Raw genomic sequence first — 21,727 nt, forward strand, 5'->3', positions numbered from 1 at the left:
CCTGATTCCTCTCCAAATAACTCAACAAGCAGCAAGCTGCTCTCCAAGAGAAATTTTCCACATTTCAGTCTTCCTCAAATATGCCTAAGGGGACTTTGAAGTGAGCCATAATCATGCAGAAATTTCAGCTACTTTGAGTGCTGGAGAAGAATAAACACAAAAATGAAGGGCCGTCAGAAGCTTCTCTGGTGTGCTGTCTCTCTCCAATTCTTAACTATCCCATGCATTTTTAGTACTTGCTTACATGTCTATCAGTGGTTTTAGTGGCTGTTTTGTGTTCTTTTTCCTTGACTTATTCAATTCTACCTTTCTTGCAGATTATTCGGCAGTTTTTTGTGATTTTTTTTCAGCCTGGGGGATCATTAAGGTTTCCCCTGGTTTCCCAGCAGAGCACACTCGTAACCACATCTCACTTTTCTCCAAACCAGGTGCAGCTATGATGGCTTGGAGGACAAGCGGATCATGGGCATGCAGCTTGACAAGCCCAGCAGCGCCCTGTACGTCGCCTTCTCCACCTGTGTCATCAAGGTTCCCCTGGGACGTTGCGAGCGCCACGGCAAATGCAAAAAGTATGTGTTTTGTGGTGGCTGTCAGAGGCCTGTGCAGGGGGGAGGCTGGAGCACTCATGCATGCCAGTTTGTGCTCTTCTCTCCCAAGGGCCTGCATAGCGTCCAGAGACCCGTACTGCGGATGGGTGAAGGAAAGCGGGGTGTGCACGCAGCTGGTCCTTGGCTCCAAGTGAGTAAGGGCTCTGGCTGGACGGGTTGTGGAACTCTGGCAGTGGTGCCAGGCAGTCTTGGGCAAAGCTATTTGAAACACGGGGCTTTTAGAGAGGGAAAAATGTGGGAAGTGTTTGTTTCTACCTTATTTGCATTCACCTCCGAAATGTCTCACAAATTTTTTTGATGTGAACTGTCAGCTGATTGGTAACTGCTGAAAGAGGAGGAAGAAGAAATTGAAAGAGCTGTATTAAGGTCTGCATATTATTGAAAGGAGCGAATTGGATGGATATGTCTGGACCAGCCTGCACTGGAGCCATTACAGCTGATTAAAGAGGCAATAGAATCCAAATTAAATTACTGAATTATTTTGTCCACTGAAAACAAAAACAGTCCTTCTAATTTACTGTGCATTACTAAGAGGAATCACAGAGCACAGTAAGGGCTTAAAACGGGTTTAGAGAAGTGCTGGATCTCCCCTTGCTTAGCAGTAGAATTTAATTATTTTATGATAATGAAAGTCTGTGAAGGTTACAGGGACCAAACCCACTTCAGAGCTCACATTTCTTGGCCACTTCTGACACACCACATGACTGCCCATTCTGAGGTATACAGCTATACTCCTCATGGTAGTAGTGGAAGTGTAGCGCAGACATCACAGAGCCCTGACAGCCAGTCCCACATCTGATACCACTTAACACTGCTTCTGTACAGGTCCTCAGTATATAATGGACAAGTTGCAATCCCTGTGCTTCTGTCTTGTTCTTAATTTGCTATTTCAATTCAAATTATTTTGTCTGGAGATGCTATAGCCGTATGTGTCTGTATATGCTTGACTACAAAAGTGTGGGCTGTTCCTGATTTGACATTTGGTAGGGTAATGTTAAAACGCACCTGTGTCCACATCAGTTTTTCATTACTCCAAAAGCATTTGAGACTTCTTCAACTTCCATGGCAAGTTGCAGGGGACTTCCATACCTCACTTTTAAAAGCAGCTCCCACTTTCATCAATAGATCCATCAAGACAGAGGCTGTGCAGCTTGCAGTGATGGAGTCAAAAAGTGAGCAAGGCAGCTTATGTTCTGTCCAGTGCTTAGGAAGGGGATCCAGATCAGCTGTGATGATATCTGGTGAGGTTTTAAGCAAGCCAACAGGAGGTAGAGATGTTAGGTGCCCTCCTGGAGTAGCTGACAGTTGAACAGGTGTTTTAAGAACACAGAGTTAGAATGAGTTGTCTGCAAGGGTAATTATGCCTCAAAGGCAGGATACGAATATAGACAAGGCCTTGTATTTGGAAGTTTTCCAAGGTTCTTGTCATTCACCTTTGACCACACAGGAAGCTGGAAGAACAGCTTCAATAGTTATCCAAAATCACAGAGAGAGGTTAGGAGAATAAGCTGAGCTCGTCAGCTAGAAAAACATGTGTTTGTCAGTAGAACCCCCTGTGTTAAAGGGAACACCTTTTGAGGGATGGACCTTATGCCTTGCAGCCTCATCCAGTGTCATACCTAAGTGATTGCTGAAATGCAGGTTGTCTTCCTCGAGCACAGTACCTGCCCCATGGGTTGGCTTCCTCCTCCCACCAAAGTGCCAGTGCACATGGTCTGCTCTGTGCAAAGGTTAAGGTAGGGTTACAGTTGCTCCCAATAACATTATATATTTAACAGTTTAAAAAACGCAAGTCTTTTTTTCCCTTGGTAATGAGGCATGCAGTGGATTTTTAAAAAGTAGTAATATAAAGTATCATCAGAAGCCAAGAAATCATTAAACAGTGATGAATAGCTCAAACGTGTATGTTGCAGTTTTTCAGCCTTTGTGTGGAATTTTCAAAGAAATAGCCAGTTTCACAGCAGGGATTTATTTCAATTGAACACATGATAATTTCTTTCTGGTTATGCCTATGACTGTTGTTATTCATACTGTTTTGTTTCTTTCTATTATTTAGACTGGGATTTGAACAGGACGTAGAACGTGGCAATACAGATGGCCTGGGTGACTGCCAAAGTAAGCAAAGCTTTTACCTCTGTTTACCGTGTGTCACAGTATCCTTCTGAATGCCTCAAATCACCAGTACCTGTCAGGCATTCTTTTGTAGCAACATAAGCCACAACAGAGACAGCAATATAGTTAATGATGCAGGTTCAGAAGAAGAATGGTTGTTTAAATATGTTTGAGGAAAATAGCCCAGTTCACGTGATTTATACAAACATCGGACTTCAGAGTGGTTACATAATGAGAAAAGCTCAGCTCTAGAGGATATTGATTACAGCAATGGCATAATGAATTGGGGTCATTGTCTTTATTAGCCATGGTGGTTGGGTTGTTTACATAGATGTACAGAAGTGGCTTGGTTTCTTGGTGTAGTCTGTGACTTGCACTACATTCCCATGCAGCACTGTGAGACAGTGAAATATATCTTCGATTTTGGATCCAGATCAAGAAATGGCAACTTCTTAGTTTGTGAGTCTTAGGGAATTTTACATACAGTCTGGACAACCTTGTGGTATTAAGGGTCAAGTACTATTGGCATTGCCTAAGAAATTTTAATGGTAAACCTTAAGTACTGACAGCGTGAGCTGGAAGTTTAAACACAGTCTTTAAACATTTACAGTTTTGTACTGAAATGCTTAAAAGTGCATAGTTTGCACTGCATGCAAAGAAACTTCGCATGCTGACTTCTGAGCCTTCAAGAATACCAATGTCTGTGTTCAGGACAGCTCTTGTTACAAATGTTCTCACTGAGATTGATGTAATTCTGATCTCCAAATATTATTTATAAACCTCATGAAATCAAGACTTTCATTCTTTTCAGTGTAATTTGCACTGATGCAGTAAAACAGATGAAGCTGAGGAATCAATGTACAGTGAGAGAGTCATTACTTCTGCAATACAGAGGAAAATAACAGAGGGCTAGACTGTCATGGGACACAGTGTGGGCCAGCTGCTCTGGAGAAAGCCAGAGCCTTCTCATGCCTTGTGCATCCTTATTTAAGAGCCATTAATTCCTGTGATCACTGTGCATGAAGGAGTACAAGGATTTCAGTCTCTGTCCTAAGACAGGGTAATATAGACTGTCTCAAATATTTTTGAAGGAGGTGTAAAAAGATTTTTGAAGGAGGTGTACACATAGGCCTCCCCCTGTTCCCCTGCAAAATGGGTTAGCACCAAAATGTATCTTTGACATTTTCAACCAGTTCTGCTCTCCTTGGGCAAATAGGTTAGTCAGGAGTGGAGTGGAGCTGATATCAGTTACATATAAAAGAAGGGTAGGAAATTATTCAGGAGCAGCACATTGTGCTCATGGACAGAGATCTGCTTCTGTGCAGAGAGCAACAAAGCCCCTACCCTGCTTAAATCCCTCTTTAGCCCTGAATGATGCATTGACCCTTGACACTGCACAGGGGTAGATTTCATTCCCTGCTAACCCAGCTGATCTTATTACTTCATGTGGTCTTGGGTCACCTGAGTTTTGTCCTCATTGACTCACATTGCTGGCTGCCTCCCCTGCAATGCTTTGCCTTAGACTAGGACTTGCAAGGAAAGCAGGGAGGGCACTGGTCCTCCCACTCCCATATCTCCTGTACAGAGCCAGTCATGAACACTTTCAAAGCCAGACATTGTTTGTGGGTATGTATGAATATTAGTTTTGCCTGGGTCCTTAGTGTAAAATTCACACATTTATAAATATCAGCTGAAACATTAATGGTTAGTAGCAGCAAACTACTTAAAAGAAAAAACAAGATAGAAATAATGATTTTTCCCCTGTTATTTTTCTTTCAGATTCCTTCGTAGCCCTGAATGGTAAGGAAGTTCTTAGTTTCATTATTTATTGACAGCAAATCCATTTTGGAGGAATCACTTTTTACTAAACTTTTAAATATTTTCATACTTTTGTTATATTTAATATTTCTTCCCAATTTATTTTGTTCATAGACATTTCAACTGCTTCACCTGATCATGAAATGTCTTACTACACAGTGTATGGTCAGTTTATGAGTGTTTTTAAAAATTCTCCCCAAATCCTTGTGTCAGCTAGTAGTTCCTGTACTAAAATAGTTTTTGCCCTATTTTACTTGTTTTGTCTTGGTTTTGAGGGCCCGATTCACTAATCACAACTAGGATTGAGTCTTACCTCTTGATTTTATGACACTGAACCGTGCCATAAATCAAATCCCTCCTGATGGGAGAGAATTTTCTAAAAGTCCTTGCGAGGAGTTTCAAAGATAAACTGAGACTTTTCCTTGAGTTTCAATGCTGCCAGATAGTTGTTTATTAAGTCTTACCAGAGGAACAGAGCCACTAGCGTGACCCAGGTAGAGCATAGAGCACAGAAAGCAGGAGAGAAGTCTCTAATTATCAAGATTTACACGGCCTTTTAAAGATAATTTGACCAATAGTTACTAAAAACGTACATTATTTTCACTTTCCTACCAATTATTCAGTAACACAGCCAGGAACTGCGGAATTCTCTATCCAGTCATTCCAAACTACTGTTACTGCAGAACATGGAGTAGTAGAAGAAGGAGAAGAAGGTTTAGAGAACAACAACAATCCTCCATTTTGATTTTTTTTACTCTTATCTATTTACTACAAAGAGTAGCCCAAAACCTCTATAAATTTTTCACCCTGTGACAATCTTACATAGTAGTCTATCACCTAATTCACACCACTGTATTTTCTAGTTCCTGTCTGATCATTGGTAATTTTTTCCAAGGTTGGAGGTAAAAACAGTGTTGTTCAGGGGGGTAAGAACCCTTAAAAACAGGCAGAGAAATATTCTTGGCACTCTGGGTCCCTACAATTTTTAATCTCTCTTTTCTTGTCTTCCCTCAAAACTGTCTCCATTGAATTAAATTCAGATATGGCCTATTTTAATGGCATGCCAGCAGTCATGATTAAGAGCATGCTTCACCTGAACACTCAAAGAAACACTTGGGTACGGTGATGCATCTTACCTGTTCACCAGGAGAAACAAGATAGTAGTTCATATCATACTCATGAGCTGTCCAGGCTGGTGTCACTACAGCTACAGCAGCTAGTCAGATACCTTAGGGAAAGCAGCAGAACTATCCCTGGGTTACAGAAAGATCTCTCAGAAGGAAAATTAGCCTTTTGCCCATGTGGGTTGAGACTGGATTATGCCTCAACTCCTGAAGGTTCTTGTCACTTCTAGGGTGAGTCATTTATGTTGTCCATTCAAGTTCAGATAGCAAATTAAATTACCTGAAGAGGATCATTTCTGCAAGCCTAGAGTAGCAGGTTCCCATGAGGCAGCTGTTACTCTGTGCTCACAGTGCTTTCTACCACTTTGTTCTGCACATTTGGAAATGGATTACGCTGGTTCTTGGAGTGAAGAGTAAATGTCTTCATGAGGAATAAATGCAGAATAAATAATCCCTTTAAATTCAAACCTAGACATATACTGCAATAGCTTTTCTTATAGACATCCTGAACAAAGACAAGTACTCACAAGCTAAGAGGATGTGTGGTATTGCTGCCAGTGAAATCAATGGCAAAATTCCATCTGGGGTGGAAGCTTTCTTGTGAAGTTGCTTTCAGGCCATACAAGACTAGCAGTTCATTAGGGCTGGATCAAATTCACCACACTTTGGGCTGAACATAGCAAGAGGTAGGTTAATGTGAAGTTGTGATGAACTTTTATTTGATCCTTTCATCTCGTGCCTGCAGAATATGTAGGTGTAAGACCAAACCAATGACAACTCAGTACAGCAGAATATAAATAACTGGAGGGACAGTAATGCTGTTCAGCATTTGTAAAAATACAGACAAATTCCCCTTTTTATTACCAGGAAATGAAAAATGTGCAGGTGAAACTTATTTGAAAGTATGGTAATGAAAACCAGTGGAGGGAATGTACAAAATCAAAGGCAAGTTGAGACTTTCTAGTGTATGGAAGACTGACAGTTTCATCTGCATGTACATTTTATACTTTCTTTCATTGTAAAATCGCTGTATTTCCAATGCATGGAGCAGTAATTAAAGAAGAGTAACAATCAAATCCATACTGCTGAATGTAAAGATAAAGAGAGTGGCTTTGGGCATAGTGCTGATGTGCCAGAAATGTTCTAGATTTCCTGCTTCTAAGAGAATTCATAGTCTGCAGTTATAGCTGTGGAACTACGGTTTGGATCCTGCCAGCTAGAGTATTAGTAGGTACTTTAGTAAAAACTGATATTTTAATCTGACCAAGAAAGCAGAAGAGTTTTTCAAGTGAGCAGCAGAATGACGAAAGCTGAAGTCCAAGAGAGCACAGTTAACAAAAGAGAGTACATTTTACTGTCCAGGCATGTCAAGGCCAAAGACAGACTCCATAAATGAACCCAGCTTTTAAAGTAGGACCTTACAGACAGGTGCAATGGAGAAACACTGACCCAGCATTAACATGGGTTCTCATTCATGCCCAGTCTTTTACAGATTATTTCATTGACTCCTCTCAGGTACATCCTAATAACATGGTCTCCATGCAAGTCAGCTCCTCCTTTTATGGGTTTAGTTAAAATACCTATTCTTACATTATTGCAGTTGGGCTTTCTTTTCACCTACCACTTGTCTCCTCTATTGATCTTCCACATCAGGAGTGCAAAAATTCTAGGATGAGCTAGTAAAACAGTCTCAGTAAACATGTTCATGTTTGCCAACTGTAGTAACTGGTCTGAGTAATTCTTTTTCTTGAAAAAACAAAAATGTTATGGATGGTCTAATTTGATGTTACTGAGCACAGTTTAATGCAAAAGTAAATGGTATGTTGTAATGGATGAGGCCTCAGAACACTGGGATATACCAGAATACCAACCAAGTGAATGCTCAGAGCTCTGCTGGATTCAGTGGGCTAAATATATCCAAAGTCATCTAAACTTCCAAAAGAAGTCATAAGGCCTGATTCTCTTCATTTACTCCACTATAAATCACCCTCCTTCAACAGACTTACTGCCAATCTAGCAGTGTGAATGAAAGGAGAACCAAGCCCTTAATCTTTGTGTTCTTGGCACCAGCCTCCTCCTAAGTTTGGCACATGGCCTCTCTTCCTAAGGCAGTCTCACATTATCAGTTGCAAACAAGTGCAAAGTCCACACAGGTGACTCAAGTGACACCCAAGGAGAGGATAGCAGACTGACAGTCTGGATGCAGAAAGTCAGAGAGAAATTATGCAAGAGCCACATATTTAAACAAGGAGATTAAGCTGGATACCTCTGCAAAATTCTAAGCAGCTTCAATTACCTTTGGAAACATCAATTCTTAGTGAATTGGGCCCTTATATTACCCCCTAGCCATAGTCCTCTCTCTCTCTATAGTATTGATTTAACTTTTCCCTCTAATTGTCTAATTAGGTTGCTATAGCTGTTAATAGGATAGCGTGCAGATATCTTAACTTCTGAGATTCTAATGACTGTGCATATTAGAGTAACTGTCAAATACTGATAGTATTGAATCTCTGTCTTTGTTTTAAACCTGAAAAAAAAACCTCTTTACATTTTACAAGTGCACTTCAGAACAAGCTATAGTTAGAGAAGTGCAGCCTTTTTGAATGGTTATCTGTGCTTGTAGACACAAAGTGCTTTTACTCTGCCTCTGTTACTTGATTACAGCACTCCAAATGAAAAGTTTTTGCAAATAATGGAAGCACCTAAACCAGATTTTTTTAGAGTGTGTCTGTTTGATTTTTACATGTTTTCTTTAAACAGAGACATTTGAAAAGCACTATGCATACAGTTATTCAAAAGCTTTGTTTTAAAACAAAGGCAGAATTGTTTTTTCAGATGTTTTTGTATTAACCGTTATTAACACAGAGGTACTGGCCACATCTCAGATGGGCTAAAGCCTCGTTAAATTTCAACAAAGCTTATTTGCAAGTCAGAGTGGCAAAAAATGGTGTAATGGGAAAAAAAGGCCCACTACACATTGCAAACTATACAGCGCATTGTAAAGGCTTGATAATGGCTGTGTGTGAGAGGGCCAGGACTGGGTTGCCTGCCACTTCAGTCTTTTCTCTGTTTTTGAGAGAAACTTAAGTAGCTCATACATTTGTGGTGCCACTCTGCTCAGAAGTGAAATTCACCCAGTGGGACTGGCTATTCAGGCACCTACAGGACACTGTGATACTGCTTACAGGAGCAGGATCACTGCCTATGGTAAGTGTTTGAAAAATACAGGTCTAACACAACTAGGACAGGCTATTAAGGTTTAATCTGCTCCTGCCCTGCTTCCTCAAAATCAAATGGAAGAAAGTTTATCTCAATTAGCTGTGTAAGCTTGCTTCTCAGTGGGTATTAGACTAATACATTGGTAATAGAGAGAATAGGCTGATTTCTTGCATTTGTGTGGAACCCCTCTCTACCTAGTGACCATCTGGTACACATTAATATCTTCACAAAGCCTTCGCCTTCCATTACCAGGAAGTTCTCTGTGTATTGACAACATACGGTTCAAGAAATCTGGTTTTTTTCCCCAGAAAATGTGTCCCTTAGGCATATACTTCCTCTAGATTACTGTATTATGAAATGTTTTTCTTTAACCATACTTACAGCTTTTCCTTGGAATCCCTCCTTTAAGCACACTTAAAAGTGCAAGTGTTTGGAAAGAGATATAGGCATATAAATGCATATCAAACACAGGCATAAAATATGATTGCTACTTGGCAAGATTTTCTTCTCTTTTACCTCTTTATCAAGCAATGACTAATTGCTTTCTTATGCTGCGTGCAGCACTATTTGTAAGCTGACCAAATACTGTACACATTACTATTGTTGCTGAATGGGGCATTAACTTGAAGACTGGAACCCCATGAATGCTTGCACTGTGGTTTACTCCTTAGAAAAAGAAAACATGAAAATTCCATAATTTCTGTTTTCTAGCCTGTTCTCTGCCCTATTATTTGTCTTGTTTCTTGGGGATGAGCACAGGAGTTGACAAGCGTAAAATAGTGTTGGAGTGAACGCTTTCAGGATCCAGCATATTCTTGCTTCAAGAGGGAGTGTGTTTTCAGTTGCTGGACCTCTGCCTGTCCCTTTGGACACAAACTGTCCTGGTGCAGGACTGCTGTGGAGCAGGCAACACGTTTGGATTGGAGTTCATTGCCATCTATCTGTGTGTTACCAATATTCCCAGCCATGCTGTGGCTTATGGAAACCTTTTAAAAGAGGATAATGTCTGGCTTCTCTTTTCTATTTGGTCAACATTCAAAGCTCTGTCTTTACAAAACAAATTTAATTTGCTATTTTAAAGAAAGATGGCTGGGAGAAACCTCACTTTCTACCATGAGAGGGTAAAAAATAATCCACTGCCCTTTTCAGTGTAAGTCTTCAGACTGACATCCAGAGCTAAATCAGTTAACAATCAGCTGTAGTTGAAGGTTGGCTTCATGGTGAGAGCACTATAAATTTAACCAATTTTTCTTTCTAAGCATACAAGTTAAGGGAGTTCATGTTGTGTCCATGTCCTATGCAAAATATAGTCCAAAATGCTCCCATATATAATTTGGCGCAGTAAATCAAAAGGGCTCCTCCAAAACTTACAGAGGAGCACAGGCTTTTTTTTTTTTTTTAAATTTAAAATCATTAATATTCAACAGGACTTCTTTAAATCGTAACAGCATCTTAATAGAAGTTGCAGCATTTTGCTGACGTCATCAGTAGTTCAACACCGCTGGTAAAAGGGCTGGACAAAATGAAGCATGTGGGTGCATCAAAAAGCTTGGGGAGATTGGTGGCCAACATTTAGATTTTTGATTGTTGAAGTGGAATTGAGGATCTAGGTTCATCATCTCTCTCTACACTTCTGAGAGTGAGGGCTGCATGGCTTTAGAAGCCATTTAAAACAGCCTTTTTGAGATGCAGCTTTCAAAAGCTTTGTGCTTAGCCAGTAGCTGTTTAAAATAAACTACAGAAGCACAGGCTCTACCTGCCCAACCCTGTGCCTTCTCTGTGAGGCTTTAAATTTCAGCTACTTGTGTTCATCTGTCTCTGCCCCAGTGAGTCTCAAATTATTTTTCTGAGCAGTGAAGCAAGATCAAGGGAAGGAGCAGGGAGAGGGCAGCCTGTAGCCAGGTGATTGGACTCCTCTCCAAGGGAGATTCATCTAGGGAAGGAAAATTAATTCGCTGGGCTGTTCAAAAGGAGACAGGAGAAAGGAGGGCTGCTGTCAGTCTGTCTGGCATTATCTGAAGAAAAAGAGTTATATGCCATTCTGTTTGTGAATAATCCAATTCTGTTAGTTTGTGTTTGAGCATGTGTCAAAAATCCCTCTTTTAATGGGCTCTTTAAAAAAAGTAGGTAATGGGACATAGTTACTCCACATCAAATTAAGGAGGCCCAGAATTCCTTGAGTCCTGATGAAAATAACTCACTTTGGCACATGTACTGAAAGGAAACTTTCAGAATGGTTTTGAGGTCAAAATGCTGTCGTGTGGATGGCATTTGGTGCCCTCTCCCCAAAGCAGCTGAGTCACTGGGAAGTCCAGGTGGGAGCTGTCTTTCAGAGACAGTTAGACCCCAAGCATCTCAAGCATTTTAGGTGCTGATGTCCTTCTCAGATCTAGCTGCAAAGAATGTTTGAGTCTACAAACACGCCGCTGTCCCCGCCAAACTACCTTTCAAATTGTGCAGTATTTCCAGTGGGGCACATTCTGTGAATGTGCTGTTTGTTGGGGTATATATGATATGTGAGAAGCTGATCAGTTCAGGACAGCAGTAAAAATGTCTAGAGCATTTGTAATGGAAAAAAGGCATGTGAGACATCAGTCTCAGCTGCTGCTGGAGCCATGGGTTCTTGGGCAGATCCATGGGGTGAGGCATTGTCTGCACTGTCACTCTGAGCAGAAATGGTGTTCAGCCTTGTGCTTGTTTCAGAGCCATTTTGTACCATCAGCTCAGAAAGGACCAATAGGGATGGTGCAAGCTGGCCCAGGACATTTCCCAACTGGAGAGGAATGCTGCAGAGTGAACACACTGGTGTTAGGAAGTCCTTCATTCCCCTGGAGGGCATGAGGGTAGAGTGCCTCATGATGTCACCATTTTGTAGTTCTTCTGGCATTCCCACTGAGTTTCAGCCATTTTAGACGTTGTTCTGTTTTAAATTGATTTTTTATTTGCTTTTTGACTGAGCCAGTACCAGACAGCATGGGCTGACACTTCAGTTTGAGTCAGGCATATGTACTGAATCCAGCCAAAAGATGCTTGACTTCGATGACGTGTGCTTACCCTCTTTCATATGCATTTGTTGAGAAGCACAGAACTGCCAGCCCAGTGGCAGCACCTCTTAGCACCCTGATCTGGAAGGTTCAAATCCCCTTTCTTTGGAGTCATGTTTTGAAGGACTTTTGAAACATTGCTCAGCCTAAGACAGGATGTTCACCCATCACAGAAGCAGAGCAGTGCATACATTCCTGAGCATGGGGAGGTAGCGTGGTAAGTGACTAATGAGACTTGTCTTCCCTACCTGTATTTATAATGTAAACAGGACACTCCAGTTCCCTAGTCCCAAGCACCACCACTTCTGACTCTCGCGCTCGACAGGGTTATGATGCTAGGGGACGCATGCTGGATTGGAAGGATCCGCTTGGTTCATCTGAAAATACAGATCCATATGTGGCAGTTTCATCCCATAATCATCAAGACAAGAAGGGTAAGGCCTTGGAAATGACATCCTGTGGTGAGGAGGGAGGGGGAGGAGGACTAAAGTGTAACTGCTTCCAGCTGGCTCAGAGTAACATGTAATGAAACTCCTGTGCTATAATTAAAAGCTTATCGTAAAGTCTGAAACTAAACAGCCAATCTTAGATTCAGTCCTAGATAATTCACTGCCTGAGAAAACCACACAAAGCAAATAAAGTGTATGCCTTTATAGAGATTTTTGTGCATGTGTATGGGAATGAGGGAAACAGAGGAGATTTAGCTCTCTCTAAATTTGATCTGCCCTGTTCTCTGACAAAGCAAGAGCCATGGCTTCCTATTGTTCTTAAGGATGAGTTTTTATATTGCCTTTCTCTGTATTCCCAGGGCAGCACAGCAGTTCTCAGTTAATTTCACATTATTTCCATCTCTCAACACCATAGAATCATGAAGAGCTTTGACTTGGAAGGCACCTTAAAGATTATCTTGTTCCAACCCCCCTGCCATGACCAGGAACACTTTCCACTTGACCAGGTTGCTCCAAGCCCTGTTCAACCTGGCCTTGAACACTTTCAGGGATGGGCCATCAACAATTCTGGGCAAACTGTTGCAGTGCTTCACCACCCTCAGAGTAAAGAATTTCTTCCTAATATCTAATTTAAACCTGCCCCCTTTCAGTCTTTACCCCTTGTCCTATCACTACGTGCCCTTGTAAAAAGTCTCTCTCCAGCCTTGATATATCCCCCTTTAGGTACTGGAAGGCTGCTGTAACATCTTCCCAGAGCCTTCTCTTCCTCAGCCTGAACAACCCCAGCTCTCTCAGCCTGTCTTCACAGGACCGGGGTGCTCCAGCCCTCTGATCATCTTCATGGTCCATGTCTTTTCTGTGCTGGAGACCCCAGAGCTGGACACAGCACTCCAGGTGGGGTCTCACATGAACAGAGCAGAGGGGCAGAGACGTCTTCCTCAGCCTGCTGGCGAAGCTGCTTTGGATGCAGCCCGGGATACATTTGGCTTTCTGGGCTGGGAGTTGCCCTGACTTAGGTACTTTCCACTTGGCCTTGTTAAACCTCGAGGCTCCTATTGGCATACTTCTCAATCTTGTCCAGGTCCCTCTTGATGGCATCCTGTCCTTCAGGTGCATCAGTCACAGCACACAGCTTGATGTCATCTGCAATCTTGCTGAAGGTTCACTCAAAGCCACTATGTCATTGATGAAGATACCGGTCCCAAAATTGACCCCTACGGGATACCACTTGTCACTGATCTCCATTCAGATATCAAGCCATTGATGACTATCCTCTAGATAAGGCTGTCCAGTGAATTCCTTATCCATTAAATTGTCCACCCATCAAATCCATCTCTCTCCAATTTAGAGAGAAGGATGTTGTGTGGGACCATGTCAAAGGCTTTACAAAATTCCAGATAAATTACATACTCTTTCCTTGTCTGCTGATGGAGTCTCTCTACCAGGTTGGTCAGGCAACACTTTCCCTTGGTGCAGCCATGCTGGCTGTCTTAAACACCTCACTGTCCTCCATGTTCCTTAGCAGAGCTTCTAGGAAGGTATGTTCCATGATCTTCCCAGGCACAGAGATAATGGGACTGACAAGTTGGGAGTTCCCAGGCTCCTTCTTTCTACCTTTTTTTAAGATGGGTACAATGTTTCCCTTTTTCCTGTGACTTCACCTGACTGCCACGCTTTTCAAATATCATGAAAAGTGGCTTGGTAATTAAATCAGCCAATTGCTGGGACTCTGGGATACACCTCGTCACATTCCATAGACTTAGGTATGTTCAGGTTCTTCAAGTGGTCCCAAACCTGATTTTCCCTTACAGTGGGAGGGACTTTGTTCCCCCAGGCATTGTCTTGTGAACCGTACACTTGAGAGGGGTGAGAAGAGAGGTTGCAAGTGAAGACTGAGGCAAAAAAGTTGTTGAGTACCTCAGCCTTCTCCTCATCCACTGCAGTTTGCCAGCCTTGCTCACCAGGTGGAGCATGCCTTCTTCAACCTACCTTTTCCCTTCCTGACCCCATCCTTACACAACCAGACTGTGTTCCTATACTGTTCCCATGATACTTGTCCCTTTTTCCACCACCTGTGCATTTCCTTTTCGCCCCTTAGTTCAGCTTGCAGGTCCCAATATAGCCATCCAATCTCTTGTCTTCCTTCTCCAATTTCTTTCACCTGGGTTTCACTCTTCCCTCTTGGGAGATATCCTTAAAGATCTGCTCCCTTGTCCTTGAGGGCAGTTTCCCAGGGGGCCCTCCTGACCTCCCTGAGAGAGCTGAAAGTTTGCTTTTCTAAAATGCAGGGTCCTGGCTTTACTCTCTGCCTGACCCACGTGCCTGAGGACTGTGAAATCCACTGGTGCATGATCACTGCAGCCCAGACTGCTGCCACTTTGACATCACCTATCAGCTCACTTGGGCTGGTGACCATCAGGTCCCGTATACCAATATAGATAATGACAGCCTGCTCTAGTTTAACAATTGAAGAACTGGGAGTAGCCCTAGTCACTGGGCCTCAGTCCCACTGTCTTCAGTGAGACCCGAGCATAAAATACCTTTTAGAATCATTAGCGTACATTAAATGTTGCGTAAATGACTGCTCGTGTGGAGAGATTCTATGTTTTGTTTTTCACACACCAAAAGGTTGGGATTTAGGTGTCATTTCACAGTGCTCAGACCAGTGCTGAAGCACAGGCGTCTAATACAAACCCTGTCCTTTGGCCTCCACTTCCCCTTTGCCAGACATACAGGGAATTAGGCAGAGAATTGCCAAAATTTGCCGCTTGAACATAGAGAAGAGGAACCTTTTCTCCTATGTAAAGATGGTGGTGCCCATCATTGTATCTTGACCCTGATCATTCTTCCAGCTCCTTTTAATCTGTATCTCAGAGACTTTAAAATGGTCCCTTTCAAACAGGGGAATTAGGTTCAAATAGCTCCACTGCCTAGAGAGATCTGAATCCTTGTTATTCTTCTCCAGGGTGTTCTTAGATCTCTTCTTTCAATCTCTGTTCTGTTGAAGATGTTTTGCTCTGTGTGGACTAATTAAGTACTCAGTGTGTCAGAAGGAAGATGAGTATGAGCAAAACTCACTTGCTGAGTGGTTAGGGCGCTCACCAGGGGCAGGAACACACAAGTTCAGTTCTTTCTGCTAGGAATACTTGATATAAAACACTTAAAATATTAATTGAAATGTGGATTCCAGTCTCTATTGTTCATGCATTTTATATGAAAAACTCATTAGACAAAAGCATCAGCTGTTCCTAGAGAAGCTACTGGCATGCGAGACCTGATGCTTTCCATTGTCTGCCCAAACTAGTAGGTTACTAAATCATATTCCTTCCCCCCCATCTGACCCACTGAATCTTGAATTCTCTGCATTAGCTGTGGAGGCTTTCAGCAGGGGGTGTGATGAGCACATTAACATCACAGAACAGTCTTCAGCAGAGCTGCACGACAGCTGCTGGTGGTCTGGACCCAGACTGTGACCTCAGTGCCTGTTATTCATGACAGCCCCAGATACACAATGCCTCCCACAGTCCAGGGGTATCCAGGGTTTCTCATGGAACTCCCCAGGACTGACCTCAAAGAGCCCTCACAGTTCCTAACCATAAAGGCAATGGGCGTCACCTGGCTGGCCCAGCAGAGACAAAGCCTGAAGCACTTTTCCAGCTGAGGAGGTCAGTCAAATTAGGCGCGAGATACAGTAAAATTTCTTGAGATACCATGGAAAGCATTAATCTAGTATCCTTGGCTTTTAGGCTTATTGGCAGGAAATTGAATATGAAGATTTAAATTCCCACAGGCAGAGGATGTGAACTTGTCCCCCACCTCCCAGCTAATTAGCTTTTCCTATAGAAAAAGGGAAAAACTGCCCCTGTTTGAACAATTGTTTTTCTTAGAGCTTAACCCTGTAGACATTCTGGGAGAATAACTGCAAAATGTAAACTAAAAAAAATGAATTTCTAGAACCTGATCAGTCTTACTTGTGTGTTAAGCACAGAGCCTCTTTGCACTCTGCAGACCTGTGGGCTGCTGAGCCTTGGCAGAGGAGGAAATGCAGGTGGCTGCAGTACTCAGACTCAAAACCATCATTTCAGGTGCAAGGGACTGACAGCAAGGAAGATGAAACATCACACTCCTAATTCCAGTTTAAGCTGAGTTTGAGATACCATCTTCATTTTTTAATTCCTCATCCCTTGCTCTTCAGTTGTAGAAAGGCAATTGAGCAAAAGTGGTTTCTGGGTATCACTTACGTAGCAGAGGGAAGGCATATAAACCTGCATGCCCTCCTAAAGATGGCATGTGATTTACCTAGCACTCTTCTTTCCTCTCAACAATGTCAATGATAATGCTGACAGCCAAAAAATGAGGATCTTTTCTTTCTCTGTCCAATCGGTTAGTAACACCTGTTATACAAAATACTTCATTCAAGGGGACATTTCTTAGAAAATCCAGTGTTCCCACTTCTGAAAATAAGTGGCATCTTTCTCTTGTCCACCCTGAAAGGGGGAGATGGACGGACGGACGGACAGAAGGAAGGAAGGGAGGGATAGAGGGATGGATCCTTGAACACAGCTCCTCTGCTGCTTCTAGACAGGAGAGTGGTGTCAGAAACCACCAAAAGGGGAAGATCTGCCCCTTTATGTACCCAGAGGAATGCAGAGATGTGTATGCATTTTAATGGCACTTTATTTGTTATGTGTGAGTCCCTGCTTCACAAGTCTTCTGAAAAGCAATGCTTAATAGATGGAAAGCTAGCTCTTAAAAGCATCTTGTATGCCACTAGCAGCTTTCAGAAAAGCATGCAGTGAAAATATTAATAAATGTATGGCTGTTGGATTCTAGTAATTTTTGCTTCAATTCACTGGCTGATGAAGTGGCTTACATTCAATACTTCCCTCCCCAGGGAGTCATGGTTACCAAAGAGCCTTATAAGCACTTGACAGGGTCATTTAAATATCATGCATTCTTTGGTGCCTAGTTATGAATATTGACAAAGCTGGAAGCAGTCTACACACATCAAAACAATGGCGGCAGAGGTGACCGCATGGTTGTTTACCATTACCATCTACTAGTGTGCTGTTACTCCTTGCCTTGCCCAGTCAGAGCCAGTTAGCTCCAAAATTCTGTTGGTTTGTTGTTTCAAAAGGGCAAAGCAAAGAGTTCTTACACAAAGTGTAATCAAGAAATGTTACACTTACAATCCTTTTATCAAGATTTTGTTTCCACTTTTGCTGTGATTTCTTTTGCTTTCACACATTCACAAAGAAAATTTTTTTTTAATATTTTCTCCTTGTTTTGCAAGGTGCTTTGTGTTTTTCTTCATTGGTTGTGTCTATTCCTTTGAGCAGTGTTTTCTTTCTTTTTCTGTGCTCACAAATGGCTCCTTACTGATTGTACTAATTGTATAGAATCCACTTGCTGTTTTCTTTACTGTAGCATGGTTGCTTTGATGATGTCACATCCATCCATATGCTTCACTTTTAATTCAGTGCAGGCATCTTGGGGAATATCTGTGGGGGTGTGAAGACGGGGTTCTTTAAAAGGGTTGACTCATGGGAATGTGACATTTGTGTGCCACAGCTTTAGTAGCTAAATATACTCTGGGACTGTTGTTTCTGAACTACATCACATTTCTTGCCAAGATGAAAATGTGTAGTGCAACCCATAGAGTGGGAATTGTGCATTGCCATCCCACTGGCATTTTCATTTTGGCCATTAAGGAATCTGCCCTTTCTATTGCAGGCAAAAAAAAAAAAAGCTCTGATTTGGCAAGTTACAACCCTCTTTCCTATTCTCCTCCCATCTCCCCAGAAAACTAAATCAAACCAAACCAAAAAAAAAGCCAAAAGAACAGCACATGTTCTAGAGTATGTTTATGTTTTGTTTTCTTTCTTGCTGTGTTTTAGTGTTAATTTAATTGTGTGTTTCTCACCTTTGTTGAAACAGTTTCCCTAACCTTGCTGTCTAACCTTCCCCCCTGCTGCCATTGTACTTGGTCTTCCTCCCTCCGCAGTCGGAGTCATGAAGCTCCTGCTGTGGAGCACTCCAAGGCTTTACCCTCTACACCCCAGTAGTGCCGTAGTGCTGCGTCCCTCTGTAGTCGTCCTACTAACAAAGGGGGGAGTAGAGATGTATGGCTGTTCGACAGGCCTCCATGAAGAAAACAAAGTGATTTTCTTCAAGAGTAGCTGGCCCTGTCTCTCACTACCCTGCTGCCCTTCTCTGCTGCCTTCTGTCCTTCCTGCCTCCATTCAGAAATGCCTCATGCTTCTCTAGTACAGGGTTCATTAGTGCAAATGTAGCCAACAGCTCGGTTTTCTCATTTATTCCCTAATTGCCTAGAACCTGCCTTTTAATCACAGTTTTGATAAATTGGTTGAAAATTCAGGTTATGATTTTGTGGCTCTGCTACAGCTCCTTCTTCACAGCATTCGGATGGAAGTGGCTGAGCTGGGCACTGAACGACAAAATTGTAGTGCTTAGCAGTCTTTAATGCTTGTATTCTTTCTTTTCTTTTGTTGATATCCATGTAACAAATGTAAAAAACGGATTAGAAGTGGGACGTGATGAACACAGTTTACAGAGTTAAGAGTTGCTAGTTTATTTGGATATCAGGAGTGCTGCTTTAGAGACAGTATCTGGTAGCACCTATTATTTTATAGAATGTATAATCTGTATTATTATTATTAATTACTGCAGCTCTTTCTCTGGTAAATCATTAGCAATAGTCAACTCCTCTATTTGGAGAGGGCTGTGCTCTTGGGGAGCCCAAGAGCTGTGCCTTTTAAAACCTGCCTCCAGAAGATACTTCATATTGTACACAAGTGGCAGTGTTACTAAATTTTACTGTGATTATCACTACTTGAAAGATTTGCCAAGTGCTGACAATGCTTGTCTCTGGAGAGTCTGCAAATGTTCAGGCAGATTCTGCTGCAGTGAGACAAAATTATAAGAAACTTCAGGTACAGTTATGATAAAGAATGTAAAGTGCTGATATAACAAGATACTTTACAAGTAGACATGAAATGAGTGGGGAAAAAAATCTGTGGCAAAACAAAGCTTCAGACTTTTTTTTTTGCATAAATTTCTTCTTTTTTTTTTTTGCATAAGTTAAACAATTAATATTCATCACAGGAGAGCTGAGTTTTGCACCAAGAAGTACATTTGCAGAGTATATTTTTACAAAAAAATATTTTTATATGGTAATATGTACCAGGATCTAAAAGATTCAAAGCAGTTTCTATGTCAGAGAAAACAGAGGAATGTTATTATCTTGTTGGCATTATGTAATAAATCAGATGAGGAATTAAAGTGGCACAAAATATGTCAAAACTTAGGTTTTGAGTCAGTATTTGCAGGTCTGAGTGGAAGGGCTTGGACTTTCAAGGTGTCAAGGTGAAGCAAATACTCTGTATTTCATCGGTGACATCATCCTGACACGGTCAGAAGGAACTGATTGATGCTGAAACAAGTGTAAGGCTTGTGGGAGAAGGATGGGATTGGGAAGAGATGTATTCACCCAAAGCATGTGCTTCTGGGGGAAACTATGCAAACACTGCTATTCATTCCCATATCTCAAACCATTGTATGCACAAACATAAAACAATTACAAGTACTTTGCAGATCACTAAGTTTCAAGCGCTGAGGAAACAATTAAGATTGAATCAGACCAGATCCTTCATTTACTATACTTTTAAGTCTTCTGCCCATAGTCTAGTAAAAGAATGTTGTGAGAAAGGGAGTAGAGAATTTGCTCTGATTTTGTCTATGATTCTGTAGCATGTGGCTGAGATTTGGAGTGAGAGGTGTGGTTACTCAGAGCTGTAGTGGTTCACAAAGTGATTTTACGTAGACAAGATGACATAGTCCATTTAAACTTGTATAGAGCCACATCTAGATTAAAACGTACCGACTTTTCCCATTAGGATGAAAACAGAGGTTGGTTGGATGAGTCTGTACTAAACAAAAATCCATAGATTTTTTTCTGAAATGTTCTTAAGTAAATTAGCCTCAGCTTATTGTAAACATCCCTGTTTCCAGAGGGAGGCCTTATTTATATACTGGTTGCTTAGTTGAAATTTTTAAATAAATATTTTTTTTAGAACAAACAACCAACCCTATATTTGCCTAAAATGCCTCTAATGAGCAACTTGTCCAGGAACTGAATGTCTCATAAACTAATCCCAGCATACCTACTGTGGAGCACTGTTTCAGCGCTGTATCAGATAAACACCAGAAAGCCATTGTTAGTAGTTATGTGGGACCAAATTTCCCAGCATAGTTTTTAGTGGCCAGATACCTAAGTCACTAGACCAGTCTAATAACTCACAAACACGCCAGAAGATTGATGATCTCACCACACTGGAATCACTGGTATCCTGTGACACGCACCAGGAGGGCTGTGCAGTCAGGATTAAGGGAACACACCAGGCTTGTCCAGAGAAATGACATTGATCCTTCTTCTGTTCTGTCTTGCATGTATGAGCTGTTTGCTCCCAGGGCTAAAGACAGCTAATCATCTCAGATAACATCCTCAAGTTCAAACAGTGACAGTAGAAAAGTAGATGCTAATTAATAAAATGGAAATTGTATATAAAATTCATGAAATAAGAATGCTGGAAGGATGTTTCTGACAACAGACTTTCTTCAGACTTGTTTTTCTGATGTTTTTCTAAGTTTCCCTGAGAACAAGAGTTAAGAGACAGAGCAGAGACAAGGCATTCAATAAAGATGTCAGGAGCTAAGTCCCTGAGCAGGGCCACATCCTTAAGCCAATTTTAGTCAAACATGGGGTTATAATAGAGTACGGGGCAGTGATTCAGTGTGCCTTCTTTGTGACTAAGTCTTCATTTCAAACTTTATATAAGGAAAGCTACAGCTCATTTCGTCACAGATTTTCTATAGCAGCCATCTGAAAGTGTAAGGAAAGGAACAAATTTAACTGCAAAAGACAGGGAAGGATGAGGAAATCAAAATAATGGTGGGGTATATTCCAGCACACACCAACTGCCTGTGCCACACTTAAAGAAATGCCTATACTTCAGCACTGGTGCACTCACTTAACATTTTCAGAACTCAAAACATTTCTACGTTTCACTAACAGTACAGATTTCAGATTTAACTAGCAGAACTGGAAATGTTGAGTGGCAAGATTAGAACCAAGAGCCATTTGCTGTTTAGTAGCCAAAAAAAAAATTACATCATTGATAACAGAAGAGGTTGTGTTGATGTGCAACCCCTGGTTATGAAAACAGAGCTTCTCTGCTCCCAAATTAGTAGATCCTACAAATAAAAGAATGGTGAATTTTAAAATAGATATCATCAAATGTCAAGTGTGGCTTCTGGAAACAGACGCGGTCTTT

General features: G+C 41.6%; 1 protein-coding gene and 1 long non-coding RNA gene across 2 annotated transcripts in view; one reads left to right on the plus strand and one right to left on the minus strand.

The window, feature by feature from the left end:
• SEMA6A (semaphorin 6A) overlaps positions 1-21,727 on the plus strand; it is a 133,860-nt gene that overhangs the window by 78,637 nt on the left and 33,496 nt on the right. The window contains exons 14-19 of the mRNA XM_017731398.1: positions 429-569; positions 658-738; positions 2,665-2,723; positions 4,500-4,520; positions 4,653-4,703; positions 12,195-12,359. Of these exons, the coding sequence (XP_017586887.1) occupies positions 429-569; positions 658-738; positions 2,665-2,723; positions 4,500-4,520; positions 4,653-4,703; positions 12,195-12,359 (518 nt within the window). The remainder of the gene's footprint in view (positions 1-428; positions 570-657; positions 739-2,664; positions 2,724-4,499; positions 4,521-4,652; positions 4,704-12,194; positions 12,360-21,727) is intronic.
• The window catches only part of LOC108446026, a 22,505-nt gene continuing 14,550 nt past the window's right edge, over positions 13,773-21,727 (minus strand). The window contains exon 3 of the long non-coding RNA XR_001861128.1: positions 13,773-13,783. This is a non-coding gene — a long non-coding RNA (uncharacterized LOC108446026). The remainder of the gene's footprint in view (positions 13,784-21,727) is intronic.

This window comes from Corvus brachyrhynchos, unplaced genomic scaffold, assembly GCF_000691975.1.
Source record: "Corvus brachyrhynchos isolate BGI_N302 unplaced genomic scaffold, ASM69197v1 scaffold614, whole genome shotgun sequence".
Taxonomy (NCBI): Eukaryota; Metazoa; Chordata; class Aves; order Passeriformes; family Corvidae; genus Corvus; species Corvus brachyrhynchos.